The 14,942-nt window shown below is 36.0% G+C and overlaps 1 protein-coding gene across 1 annotated transcript in view; it reads right to left on the bottom strand.

Annotated features, from left to right (window-relative positions):
* Positions 1–14,942, bottom strand: part of RNF220 (ring finger protein 220) — a 336,566-nt gene that overhangs the window by 68,642 nt on the left and 252,982 nt on the right. Inside the window, 2 exon segments of the mRNA XM_081322276.1 lie at positions 1,326–1,368; positions 8,904–8,999. Of these exon segments, the coding sequence (XP_081178402.1) occupies positions 1,326–1,368; positions 8,904–8,999 (139 nt within the window).

Here is a 14,942-nt window from a genome sequence, read left to right as displayed (position 1 = left end):
TAAGGGTGTCAAACTGCTGGCCTGTCGGCCAGTTGCACCCCGGCTTCTGCTATGCAAAAAAAGTCATGATACGTTGTGACATGTCACATGATGTGGGCAAGTTTGTCACCCCTGCCTTAGATCAAGGTTGCCTACCCCTGCCTTAGATCAAAGCTGCAATAGAAAGCCAGAAAAAGATGCAGATTTTAAAGTTGTTGAAAGTACATGGTATGTACAGTACCCAAACAGGCTCCAAATCACCTTTTCCTTCAAAATCTGGATTGCTGCACAACAACAAAAGCTAATACACGCAGCAAAAACTGATCTGCTTTAAAAAGACTTGGAAAAATATTTGTATTTCGGCACTAGGCATTTTCCAATAGCAGCACCAGATGCCACAAGGAATATTTGTGAGATGATCAATATATGAAATGGTACAATAGTATTCATTAATCATATGCCAGAGGTATTCAATAGTGGAAATTGTATTGCAGTTTATGAATGTAAAACACAGATTACATGTATTCACAATGCAATGCATGGTGCTTATTAATCTTAATTCAAGAGTTCACTGTTAAAGTGTTGTAAGTAGCACTAACATAGATCTTACAGCCTTGAAGCTACCTAGTAATTTTGAACGCATAATACAATACTTTTTTCTTGCAATTTTAAAATACTTTATAATTTGAAAGCTTGAGATTTCACTGTATTTGTTTTTGATTGGATTAAGCACTGATAAATAGAATTAAAGATTACAGCTTTTAAAAATGTATTTTTATTTTAAAGCACTCAGATTTTATAGTATTAATATTTTAATCTGACTAAAATATCGCAGTGCTAAAAGCTGTAAAAAAATTACTATGTGCAAATATTGTATTTGTGGTTTCTTTATAGGGGCAAATAATCTGAAGAATTAAATCTGGAAATCAAATTAAAAGTTAATCTTGATTCTCTACAAAATGCCAGAGACTGGAAGCAGATTACACACACACACACACACACACATTGGGATGTACAGCTGATCATAAATTGAAGAACAGCACGTGAAGTGTGGTTGCAAAAAGTACCAGAAGAAACATGTGAAATAAGGACATTAAAAAAATTATATACATGGCTCTAGTAGTATCTCATTTGAAACAGTATCCAATACTGGTGGTAAAAAAGGCAGCACCAATTTAGGAAAAATTCAAAGAAACAAAAACACGTTAGCAACACAAATGATAAGGCTTTAAAATTGTAGATCACAACTTGCTAAAGTACCTTATAAAGAGAGCATTAGCCCCATCAGACACTAATACTGGAAACTGTTATTCCTAACAAAAGACAAGAACATAGGTCTCACTCACCATTCAGCCGGGTCTGTCTGTTTGCCCTTACTCGCAAAAAGGTCTATGAACAGAAGACACAAGAAAGTAAATAGATAGAATTAGGGCCCTGCTAATGAGAAAACCAGAGAGTAATTCAATCAGTTTTAAGAAATATTCTTGAAAGGAATCCACTCCCTGAATATTTTTAAAAATACACACCAATTTCATTCATCTGTTAGTTTCTGGCTTATTTTTCCCCCCATTTATTAATTCAAACCATTCATAGTTTCCTAACAGCTTCCTTTATTCATGTTTTCTTTTGCTCAATTCTAAGTCATGTTTGGACTTTCAGAACTCTCTCGTATAAAATTACATCGCCAGTCTCGTATGCTTTCTAAATTTCATAGGCTTATTATTAAAAACATTTGAGTCTGTAATAGTAGCTGGAAGCAGGTTCCCTGCCTGCCTCACTATCTTAGGCTGGCTCAAACTCCAAACCGACCAGCCAAATTGAGTATCTATTTTGGCCCCATTTTCTAAATACAACTCCAGCTTTTCCCCCCCCTCCCCGCAGGCGTCCTGCCATTCCTACTAAATTAAGTAGTTCTTAAATCAACTTCTAACACAGTTCGTTCTCTTTATATAAAAAAAGAGGCCTCTCCAAGTTTATCCTGAGAATGTAAACAGACCACTCCCCCCTCTCAGGAAGGACGGCCCAGCTTCCCTCAGATGTAAACAAGGCCTATTCCCTTCCTTAAGCAATAAATGGCTTCGCCCCCAGAGACAGGCCACGTTCGCACCTCCTCCCGACCACCGGGCTCCCTCCTCTCGCTTTGCATGGCCGGGGATGAGAACGGATACGGGCAACGGTCCCGGCACCTGCAATTAACTCCCCCCAACAGCGGCCGTCGCCATATTAGCTGCGATCATGTGACCAGCCGCCGTCGCCTACGCGGGGTGAGAGTTCAGAGGAAGTTGTTCTCATGGCAACTAAGGCTGGGAGCGGGCGAGGGTTGAGGGGGGTTTCTGCCATAATAGCGCGTTCCTCACTCGCTTTTGCAAACACCGGTTACCACAGTCCGGAGGCCTGAAATGTCGTCTTTGCCCAAGTCGCAGAGATAACCATCAGGTCGTCCCCGTCGCCTTTCTAACAACTTTGCGACTCACAACTCTTTTAAAACAAATCCGCGCTCTAGCGCGCCTGGTCTGTACCTTGAAAAGCAGCCTTTTTCCTCTTCACAATAAAAGATCAAGGGTTACTGATAGTATTCTTTCTTTTTCCTCTAATTAAATTAAGAGCGCTGCAAAGATCCGTGTCCCTGTTTTTGTAACAGCAGCATCTTTGGCAGATGCCTAATATTCTGGTTTCACTAGCCTGAGCCTATATTGGTAAAGTAGTAAAGAATGGTTACTGGCCAAGACATAAATAGACATTTCCTAAAACGAAAAAATAAATAAATCTTGCTAATGGCAGCAGTGAAAATGGCATGGCAGTACATAATCTTCATCCTGATTTATGTTCATGATATAGGTGTATGTTGGTTATTTTGCCAACATTATGTAGACTGCTGTCCGTGCATTTAATGAAATGGATCATAATCTATAAAAGTGCTTCGTAACAACTTTGCTCTTTCAATTAGTATAAGATGTTTTTGCTGCAACATTTCCACACAAATGGAAACACAATCATGTAAAACAAGATATATACACTACAGAAATTTAATTTTCTGATTTAAGATTTAGTATGTTATGAAAATCTTCGAAACAGTTAATTCATTAAACCAAAGTTCAACTAACTTGGGTAAACATATTGTGCAATCCTCCAACTATAAAGAGTCAGAAAAAGATGCTTTAAACTGTCACTAAAATTTTCTAAAAAAGCAAAACAAATATAATAGCTGAAAATTTTCACTATGTTTGATAAGCATGAATAATATGATATAACTTTGAAAGATATGAAAACCCATTCGAAGTCCAACCTTAGGACCTTATTGTCAGACCACTGCCTATAAAAAGGAAATCATGCGGCTACAGGGTGCTCCGCTAATATGACATCCCAGATTTGTTTGGATGATAGATTTCTTTAGTCTTAAAAATGTTGCAGTAGGCATCATTTAAACCTCATTGTCAGAAAAATATTCATTTTATAAGAATCTTTAAATATCCTTGTACTTAGCAAGAATACCTAAGCAGTGTGCCCTTTTATTAAAGTAACTAAAGATCAATATGTAATATGCTCATGTCTGTAAATGTTTAATCCTATTGAAGTCAATAGGAGTCGGCTCTGGTGAATTGGAGCTCTTTGTAGGGCCAATATCCAAACAAAAATCTTTCCAAATTACTAAAGCTGTCAGATATTATTTTACTGTGTTATTCCCAAATTATTGTTACAAGAAAGTAAAGCCTATAGAATAACAGAGTTGAAAGGGACACTGGAGTTCTTCTAGCCCAGACATGTCAAACTCACAATGTCACATGACGTATCAGGACAGTTTTGCCATTGCCGGCAATGGGGTGGGTGCGGCTTCCATGTGACGTGTCCAGCCCACGGGCCGGCAGTTTGACACCCCTGTTCTAGCCCAACCTCATGCTCAGACAGGAGAGCCTATACTGACTGCCCAATCTCTTCTTAAAAACCTCTGGTCATGGATCACCTACAACCTCTGGAAGGCAAGCTGTTCCACTGATCAATTGTTCTCCCTGTTAGGAAATTTCTCCTTAATTCTAGGTTGGATTTCTTCTTGATAAGTTTCCATCTTTTATTTCTTGTCCTGCCCTCAGGTGCTTTGGACAATAGGTTGACCCTGTCTTATCTGTGGCAGTCCCTCAAATATTGGAACACTGCTATATGTCTGTCTGTCTGTCTGTCTGTCTGTCTGTCTGTCTGTCTCTCTCTCTCTCACACACACACACACACACACACACACACCCCCTTCTGATATAAGAGAAAGAACTATGTCCTGTATATCTGAGAAGTAGTATCCTATTAGCGTAAAGTACCCCTGCAGCCATCAAGACTTTTCAAGTATTAAAGCCAAACGGGTATGACAGTGTGATCTGAGGATTTTATTGATAAAACTGACCAAAGCATCAAAAACCTTGAGAATTTCTTAAAAGCCTAAATCACTGAATTCAACAGAGAGAATTTTATCATACTTTTTTTCAACAAATATGGTACTGCATGGAGGGCTGGAATGCAGACTTTCAGTGATAGGGTTTAGCAAAGATCTGTATCCGTTGTGTTTTTCTAATGTTACTTTAATATTACACTCATTCTGATATTACCCTTGATTGGAATCCTTATCATACACACAAATTTTCCCTGGCACTACTACTAATAACAATAACACCTAACAGTGTACTTTAACTCATGTTAGTACACTAGTATTAATGCTGATTGGATTTATATTAAATATCTTAATGAGATACTGTAAATCAGACATGTCAAACTTGTGATGTCACGTGACATCACACGACGTATCAGAGCTTTTTCCCCATTGCCGGCAATGGGGTGGGTGCAGTTTCCTGGTGACACGTCCGGCCTACGGGCCAGCAGTTTGACACCCCTGCTGTAAATAATTGAAATTAAATAAAACATACTGTATATATTATAGGCAAGCTCTATGGTTGTAAGAAAGATATAAATACGTTTAGAAGTCTTTCAAATTTCTTCATTCCTTTTTTTTTCCTAATTGTACTTCCGTATGTCAGGTAGGCATTGATTTTATAAGATTTATAGCAAACACATCCATCACAAATTGTTGCATGAATGGATGACCTTGCATATCATAAATATTAAGACAGATTTGGAAACTAAAACAGAAGTAAACTATCTTAACTGGGATTCAGAGGAAAAGAGAAAGGAAAAAAGTTATTTGCAGTTTTAACATAACCTTAGCTGGCAGCTTCATTCTAGTACACTGAAACTCTTGTTTAGATGCTTTGTCCATATTGTACTTGACAGGTGACTTCACTAAGAACACAGTGTGCCACAATTTACTGGTCCTGGTCTTTGGAGATTGTCACATAGGTAATTAGAGATTGTCACATAGGTAATTTCTTCACATACTCCTGTTTATGAACATCATCTATATGTGTGAGATGTCATTTTTGTTGACTGCAAATCAGGTCACATAAATTTAGCCAATGACCAATGAAGATACATATTTTATAAACAAATAACAAAAATGAGTACCTGGATAAATAGAAGAAAATATTTCAATAAGTTAATGAGATGTATATTGATAATATCTCCAGAAACTGAAACAGTTTCTTAGAAGAAACCATGAATTAATTATTCCACAAAGGCTAAGATGTAATTGGGCTCTACATTGAAATTGGGATGTAATTGGCTCCTCCCTCATCTCAATTACTTACAACTTAGTTTAGAGAAAAAGGGTGAAGCCTGATTTTTAATGGATTTTTTTTCTTCAAGCAAATTGCACTCCCATCATGCATTTTCCTTCTACTTACTGTCCAATACTCCTCCTTCCCTGATTTGGAATATTATAACCTGACTCAATGTAATGCTTAGCATTCTCATTTCAAATTTATTACAGTGAGAGATAGGTGTGTTCCATATTTTCTATGGCCTGACCTAAATTGATTTCTTGTGTTAGAGAAATAGATGCATAGAATTTTTTAACTGGAACAGGGTATTTTTTCTGTTTGGAAAAATGTCATGTCATTAATCCTATTCAAATCCATAAGCATATGAAGAAAAGATATGGAATAAAAATTCCATTTTCAAAAGCAATGCTGTTTCCCTAGTGTGAGTAAAATATTCAACTCAATATTAAGGAATGTTAAGTGATGATGTGGGGCATAAAGAGGAGCTACTAATTATTTTTTCAGGAAAGCAACACAAAACATCATCTTTAACCCATTCCCCACCTATTGTGAAGATGTATTTTCTTGCTGTGTGTCTAAAGCAGTGTTTTCTCAGTTCTGTCAGTATAAACCATGCCAAGTGGTCTGTCTGCTTTACTTCATTTCATTCTCTCATGACACTTATAAATTCTGGATACCACGGTGAAACTGGGAAAAGTTCTACAAGTGATAGAAAGAACAGTGGAAAAAAAAGTGATGCTCCTCCCCCCCCCCCAATCCACACACACTGGGGTGAAACTGACTCAAGTATTCTTGTTTCTCTTCTAGCTCAAGTGATACCAAGAAGAAGTAGTTTTTCTCATTACCCAGCGCACTGGAAAAATGCTCAACAAGAGCAAGCAATTCCTGCTTTGCAATTGGACAAGATGACCTCTAAGGCCCTTCCAGCAATATTATTTGATTGTTTGGATGTTTGTTCATGCAAACAGAAACCATGAGTTCTTAGAACCCACTCTTTTCTGAAAGGAAAGTGATTGGTTATTGCTTTCCAGGGATGGGTGGGAAACAAACAGAAGCAGGAAAATCTACTAATTGGAATGTGATAACTGCATACAGGTAGAACACTTGGAGAGCTGAAGTTTGAAATCCATATGACAATTTCTTAAGATAGCTTGATTTCCAGGCAATATTACAAGAGCCGAGCAGTTTAAGGTTGCCAGGTGAAATTGCCCCTATGTGAATTCTGTTTTTACTATTCATTTTAGTAGAACAAATAGTACATGGTACAAAATTTAAGATGAATTTCTTAAATTAATTTTCTTGGATTTTAAAATACAAGTGTAAATTGTAAAATCTTTAGATTTAATGTTAAAACTATTCTTTTCAAATTATTGAAATTGTAGCCACTGAATAATAGTACTGAAGATCCTAATTTCCTAATCAGTTTAAAATATTCTGTAATCAACTTTCCTACTTCCTAATTTTGTTGCTCTTGAACATTCAATTATAAGACCAGGTTATATTAGTATCAAAATGGATGAAATGCATAGCCTCATCATAACTTCTACTAACATTCAAAATTCAGCTTTTCCATATGAGGTTTCTAGTATCTTCTGAAAAGTAACTCATTGTTTGGGTATTTCTTGTTACTTTGATTGTTTTTAACTGGTATATTTTTACCTTGGATAAGTCTGTGGTTAACCCATTCAGAGTCACTATGATTCAAAAGATATATAAGCTGAAATATTATATAAGTAACCTTTTAATGATACAAATGTTAATACTGATCTACATTTAACTACAAAGTTGATTAGTTCAAGCTTTTATGAATTATTCTGCAAAAATATTTGCCTATTAATCTCTTCCTATTATACAATATTTTCATAGGAAGCATAAATTTCACAAAAAATGGCAATGTACCATTAGTAATATTTCAGTTTACACACACACAAGGCATTTCATGGAAAATTCAGCCCATGGAATCAAAGGAAGATTTATTATACAATATCTTTTTAATTAACCCTCAGCTGGATTTATGTTTGAGGTTTGACTATATTCCCAGCTGAATTCATATTAACAATTATACATTGGTTTTTTAATTAATCAGATCTGCAATTTTCAGAATAAAGATAATTTGAAAAAAAAGAAAAGAAATATCCTAGAGTTTGTATAAGAATTTCTTGATATGTAAAATGAATGCTGTTACAAATTTTTATCACATTCTGTAAGATTTACGGTAAATAGCGTTGACTGGTTTTTGAAAGAATGAATACATGTAGAAAACACTTGATTGTGAAATATGAAATATAATACAGACTATGTAAACAATATATCTACTTATGAAAATAGCTACTGTTATGGTTAATACAATTAGTTATACAATATCCAGAGAGAGTATCCTATTAATAGAATTAATAAGAGTAACTATGCATCTTATTTTCCAATTAGAAGAATGTAGCCCATTTAGGAAGCAGTATATAAGTCTAGGTGCTATTGCTATCTATAAAATTCATCACCCCTGTATATTGAAGTTTAAAAAAACTTTACTAGTAGAATATTTTATGAAATTAAGATGTTCATTTGCACAATGAGTTCCATTGGCTTTGGACAGTAAAAATAACCCATTACACTAGTGTTTCTCAACCTGGGCAGCTTGAAGATGGGTGGACTTCCAACTCCCAGAATTCACCACCCAGCCTAATTGACTGGGGAATTCTGGGAATTGAAGTCCACCCATCTTCAAGCTGCCCAGGTTGAGAAACACTATATTACACCATAAAGTGCTTTGCCATTGTAATGAGCAACTGTTAAAAATACTGCTGAGCATTAAAAACCAAATTTTTGTTTTCTTAAAACAGTTGCATTATATGCTTCTTTCAGAATGGAGCCTTAAATTTAATTATTTCTTCTTGGTCATTTAGGGCAATTTATTGGGCCTTTTCCTTTTATCCACTTGAAAAGTAATATCTGTGCAATATTGTATTGTTAGGCTCTTATATTGTCACACACAAATATTCTCTCCTACTCAATAATCCTCTTTATCAACCACTACTATGACACAAAGCAATAAAAAAATAAAAAGTGGATATAAGCCTCTCAAAGAAATTTGCAATACTGTTGTATTACGGTACTGTTTAGTCAGGGTTTCGAGGATATAAAAACCTATGTATTATCTGAATTTACATATGACATACAAAGACTAACATCATTCCCTGAAAGATCTGTTAATGCCATTTAGTAGCTCCTGGCTTTCAGTCATCAGCTGAGTCCTCCTGGTATCTTTCTCACCTGGTATCTGTCAGAGTGATGAATATCATCTGAGGAATGGGGTGATGCTCTTGGAGAATCTCCTTCCCGCTTGATAGAGGCTGACAGCAATATTGACTGCAGGAAAAGGAGGGGAAAGGGAAAGCAGTTAAGAATGCAGAGGAGAAATGGAACAGGAGATGTGATATACAGTAACAATAATTTTAAAAGCCATGATTAAGTCAACTATGGGTTAGCGTGTCATACAAACACAGCCTATCATCCTTGGTTCTCTCCTGTAATAGTTTGCATAAACTTTTATTGACAGAATTTTTAAAAATGTAGCATGTTTTTTTTAATTCTTAAAGCAAGTTTCTTGTTTGTATTATTTGTAGGGACTGTCTATGTTCAGGACAGACATTTTTATAGTATTTAAATCTTTAAAATAGGAGCCCATATCCAGAAGTAACAACTAAAATAATGAGACAGAGATCATCAATGGCAGTTTCATCCTAAAATGCCTACATTTTTATCCATTGTTTGTAGTATACTAGTTGTAAGAATACTAGCAAGAAATTCAAACAGGTAAAAACAAACTCATTTTTCCCCTCACATGAATGAAATTTCTTTAGCAAATGTATAATATAAATACAACAATGAATAGGCAGAACAAGAAATGCTACAAATTATTTCAGAAATGACAAATAATATTACACAGTCATAAGATCTCTCCTTAATATTCTGAAATATCCCAAATACTAGGATGTTTCTCTTATTTTTATAGCAGGTTAAGAAGGCAAAAGAGTTAGCAATTTAATAGCATTTGTGAAAGTTATCAAGGCAGGGAAATATAAATTCCTTCTACTACAATACAAAGATTTATGAGAAAGGACAATACTTTGACTATACAGTAGTCCTCAACTTAAGACTGGTCATTTAATGACAGTTCAAAGTTACAGTGGACTTTTAAAAAGCTATCTATGTTCCATCCTCTATGTTCCAAGTGCTGCCCTACCCCTGTAGTCTTGTGATTACATTTTAGGTGTTTGGCAACTGGCTCACATTTATGACTGCTTGTTGTGCAGTCATAACTTGATGGTGATTTGTATTTTTTTTCTGCCAGTTTCCAGCAAAAGCCATCCATTCCAAAGAAACTGAGGGCTCACATTGTAAAAATGGTCATAAAATCAACTCTGGCCATGTGGTGCCTTGACAGTGTGTATAACCACAACCAGTTATAACCAAAATTCCGGGCTCCATTGTGATAGTAAGTTGAGGAGTACCTGTAGTTTAAAGAAATATATTCAATGAAAGTAAACATTATTGTTAAGAAGGTCTCGGGAATACTAGCTAAATTCCACATGAATTGGTAACACATATGTCAAAATGAATACAAGGTCACAAATTATTAAATATACTCTGATAATAATAATAATACCAGATTTATTTTATACACATACAGTATACAACATCAGGTGTAATGAAAAACTATGTCCACATATGATGGTTCAATTTAAGTGATTTCTTGCTAAAAGCCTATGCAAAGAATCTTAACTAACAGTCAGCACATGGTTGAGAGTTAGATAAGGGTCAACGGCATTCAAGGGGGATTGGAGGTTTGAGTCCCTGGATAAAAAGCCAATACAAATATAGCAGATAAGTTATGGGATGGATTTGAAGTAATCCCAAACTCAACTAACTCATGTATACTCAGCATATTTAAAGATTTCTTTGTGTTGAACTGAATTTCCACTGACCACCTGGTCACATAAAAATACTTCAATACAAAATTTTGGCTGAATTCAAGGTAGCTGAAACTATTATCATTAGAGATTAAAAATAAGGGCCTAGTTTACAGAAACTGTTATTTTGCCTCAAATGTTATTTTATTATTATTTGTTAAGAAAATATATATGACCACCCAACTCACTCACAGTGACTCCAAGCAGCTTACAAAAATAATACCTTAAATAGAAAACCCAATAAATCCCCACCCAAATTTACTTTCCTAAATTTGACATATTGTCATTGCTGAAAATGGGCGTGACTTTCTTATGATAACAGGTATAAAATGCATATTAAATAAATTAAGGGGAAATTACCATTTAGGGAGCAAATGCCATATTCAAATCTGTAGAATTAGAATAACCTGCAGCTTTTAAGCTGCACGTACCCCTTCTGCTATAATGTCAATTCATGCTATTGAAATTTAGCTTCAAAATGACAAAATTTCAGGAGCATTAGTTCAAATAGTTTGGCAGGGGGAAGCACCCTAATACCCCGTCCAGCAAAAAAAAAAAGGTAAATTCTGCCCTTTCCAGTGATATTATAGTATTACTGGATAGCTTCTTGCAGTCCTTTGGAAGGTCAAAGGACTGAATTTCAACCAGTGACCCTTCAAATTTTCCCATCCCTACTTTATAAAATTACATACTGTAGACAATCCTTTACCTTATTTTTTATCAGAAGGATATGCCACACACCGCAAATATTATTTCAACAAATTCTGTTCCCTATATATTAATGTGCTGCATCAGTATTCTGAGATATACAGGACTATTTGTTGCATTATAACTCCCTTTTTCTTCTTGTAATAATCTGATAAAAAGTGTTAGAGGTACCTTAGCTTTCAATCTGCTTCAATGAAGATATAAAAATATGCAATCAAGCTTTCAGGTCTACTTTCTACCACCATAGCTTCTCAAACCTCCATCAAACTCCAGTAGCCAGTCTGCTGGCTCCCCATCCATCCATGCAACTAGTTCTAATTCAATATGATTATGTGAAAAATGGCTATACTAGCTATGGAGACAGTAAATTAAACATTATGTATTACTTTTTATAATGTGGTCCCAAGAAGACTGCTGGCCCCATTTATTCTACAAACCTCCAGAGCGCCATGACAGCGACCTCTGGGGAAAATGCAAGACTAAACTAATCCCAAAGATGTCAATCTTAGACCTTCTACATACGTGCTCCGTTAAGATGAATAAACTACCTCTTAAAATTGTAGCAAGCAGTTATATTCTAATTACGTCTGCAGCGTGTTAAATACCTTATCAGTGAACTGATCTCTTGCTATAGCATCAAACTAAACTTCCACTAAGATGGAGAGAAAGCATCTCTGTTTAGGCAGTGTCAGAAGAATTTACAAGGTTATAGATGGAACTGGGAAGTTGAAAAAAGTAGTAGCAGAAATTTTAGGATTGTACATCCTCTCAGTATCTTGCTATTGTTCACAGTATTTGCATCTAATTGTTGAGTGTGGATTGGATTCACACAAGGATATTGATTTCAACTCAAATGGATGAACTACTAAGGAAACCATTTTAACTGAGAGAGGACATTAAATTAGGAAAAGATAGACATGGAGTCAACACCAAGTTGCAGGTGTAAAAATACTGTCAGTTTTTAAGGCAATTTTTCAGAATTTTCCTGTATTTTGAGAAAGTAAATGAAGAGAGGAGGCTCTGTTGCATGTTTGAATTTTGAAAAGTTTTAAAATTATCCTTTGCATGTTATCAGTTGCATGTTTGAATTTTGAAGTTTTTAAATTATCCTCTTCAGAGAAAATTTATATATATATATACTAACAGGAGAACAAAATAAAAAACCCCTCTAATTTTTTTTCTTAAAAAGAAAGAAGACCAGGAAAAGAATTACCAAAAGTTCATTGACTCAAAAAGTCAGAGTAAGCAGCCATGTATATATAGGGCTTTGATTTCTGTGTTTGGCCGGACAAGGCATATAACATCTAAATGGCAATGCTGAGAAAGACTAGTTAGAAACACTCTGAAAGAAATGGGTCATCAGCTTTTTTTCTGGACTGTGCCTGAATTTCAAAGGTATTATAAGTCTAATTAATAAAACAGAAATATGAAATCTATTACTTACTGGAAAAAAAGCTGGGAAGGCCATGTATCAGAACTTAAGGCTATAGAAACATAATATCTGGTACCTATGAAATGATTTATGTCTGTTAATGTAAAAGACCAGACTGTAATTCACATCAAAGCTATGGAAAGATGATCCCCAATGTCCAACAGGATTAAGAGAAAAGATTGATGGTACAAATGTCTTGAGAGAAGTAGAAATCATAGACCATTTTAGAGATAAAGTCATGTTAAATCACGGCATGATCTTGGCATATCAAATCAGATTAAATGCAAGATACAAAGCCTGTCTGCTCTTCACAGTGAAGTCACTGACATAAGGAATGCTATTTCCATTTTCTTAAATGATTGAAAAATAGCTAGTGTTTTTTTTTTTAAAAAGAAGTTCCACTAAGTGGCCATCATAGAAAAAGGAGGCCGGTAAAGTACATAAAAGTACGCATAAATATATTGGTTGTTATGTGTAAAAAAACAAACCATAAACAGACTCATGAAAGGCAGAAATATCAGATAATTATCCTTTTAAGGAGAAGCCTATAATTTTTAGATGCTTCAAAAACTGAATAGCATGTTGATTAGAGCAGAAAACAATTGTGGAGATCTTTTGTGGCAAAAACATGTAAAGGCTGTATATTTGGTCTTACCACATTAGACAGCAGGAGGTTCCAAAAGGCCATCAATACTTGCTGGATTATAAAATGGAATTTAACAAACACAGATTCACCTGCAATTAGTGCAGGTTCGCATCCCACCAGGCTCAAGGTTGACTCAGCCTTCCCTCCTTCCAAGGTAGGTAAAATGAGGACCCAGATTGTTGGGGGCAATTAAGCTGACTTTGTAATAATGCCGCTTGGGTGTGTGTGTGAAAGCCCTAATAAGCAGGCATATACATAGAATGAAGGCTACTGCTAAGCTTGTAAGCCGCCCTGAGTCTTCGGAGAAGGGCGGGATATAAATGGAATTAAAATAAAAATAAATAAATATTGTTAACCAATGGTCTGAAGTGCAAATGAATATAGAAGTGAATTCAGCATGATCTGTCTTTACCCAGTTGATGGAAATCTGAAGATCAAAACTTTTAGGACAGTAAAAGATAAACCATAATGCCACAAGATCTGGGTGTTGATTATTTTCCTTTCCACTGAAATAGCTATCTGCATGATTCCTCAGTCAGAACAGGAGGTGGAGAAATAAGGGTTCAGCATTCAACCAGGAAGAACATCACAACTGTTCTTGTGGTGAGTAATGGCACAGTTGACTAAACTAATCACTGCTGGCTTTGAAGCCAACAAATCTTCACATTCTGTTTTCATGGTTAACTGAAGTACTGACTGTCCTTTAGGACATTGCCAATAGGAAGATATATGCTATGCTCCACAATTGAAAAGATGAGCAAATGTTGTGAATTAATTCCCATGTATTTGGCTTATTTCTCAACTACTGAATTCTATATAAGGTATCATCTATCCTATTGTTAAGAGGCCTGCATCACTGAATGGCAAATCTTTGATATGGGCTGATCTTCATTGACAAGGCCAGAGAAGTGCAGCCATGCATGCCTCCTGAGGGAAAAGGCTCCAGATATATTATTTTATGCACTGTCTGCAAGATGGCAGGATGTATTGATTTGTGGCTTGAATAAATGGCAAGCTTCTGCATAAAATATCTAAACCAAAAGATTTTTGTCCTCAAGTAAATGTTCAAAAACCATAGCCATCTTCTTCCATAGAAATATACGAGTAGCAAGCCATGGTTACATGGTGAGCTAAAAAGGAAAATTCCAGAGGTAAAGTTTGCTGAAATAAGTTTTTATTTTTCCTTATTTGTTAGGTACACACCTGTCTGGCCACCTGATTGGCTAACCCATCCGGCGGGAATTCCTGGACACCGGGTTGGGTGACCAGGGCAAGCGCGGGAGATTAGAGCTAGCGGGTTGGCTAGCGTCAGGAGTGCCGGGCATATATATATTGGCCACTGGGCAGGTAAGGCCAGTTCGGCCATGTGTACCAGAAATAAACGGATAAAACACAACCTGTCTCCGCGTGATCTCTCACCGCACCGGACACAACAGTGGCGACGAAGGTGGGATCGGCGGAACAGTGGAGAAGAAAAGACGCGAGAACAGGCAGCGCGCAGAGCGGGAAATTCAAAGAGCCATCAGCAGCACCATCCCCGCGATCAGACGAGC

The sequence above is a fragment of the Vipera berus genome (genome assembly GCF_964194415.1).
Source record: "Vipera berus genome assembly, chromosome: 3".
Taxonomy (NCBI): domain Eukaryota; kingdom Metazoa; phylum Chordata; class Lepidosauria; order Squamata; family Viperidae; genus Vipera; species Vipera berus.
This window is presented reverse-complemented; position numbering and strand designations above follow the sequence as displayed.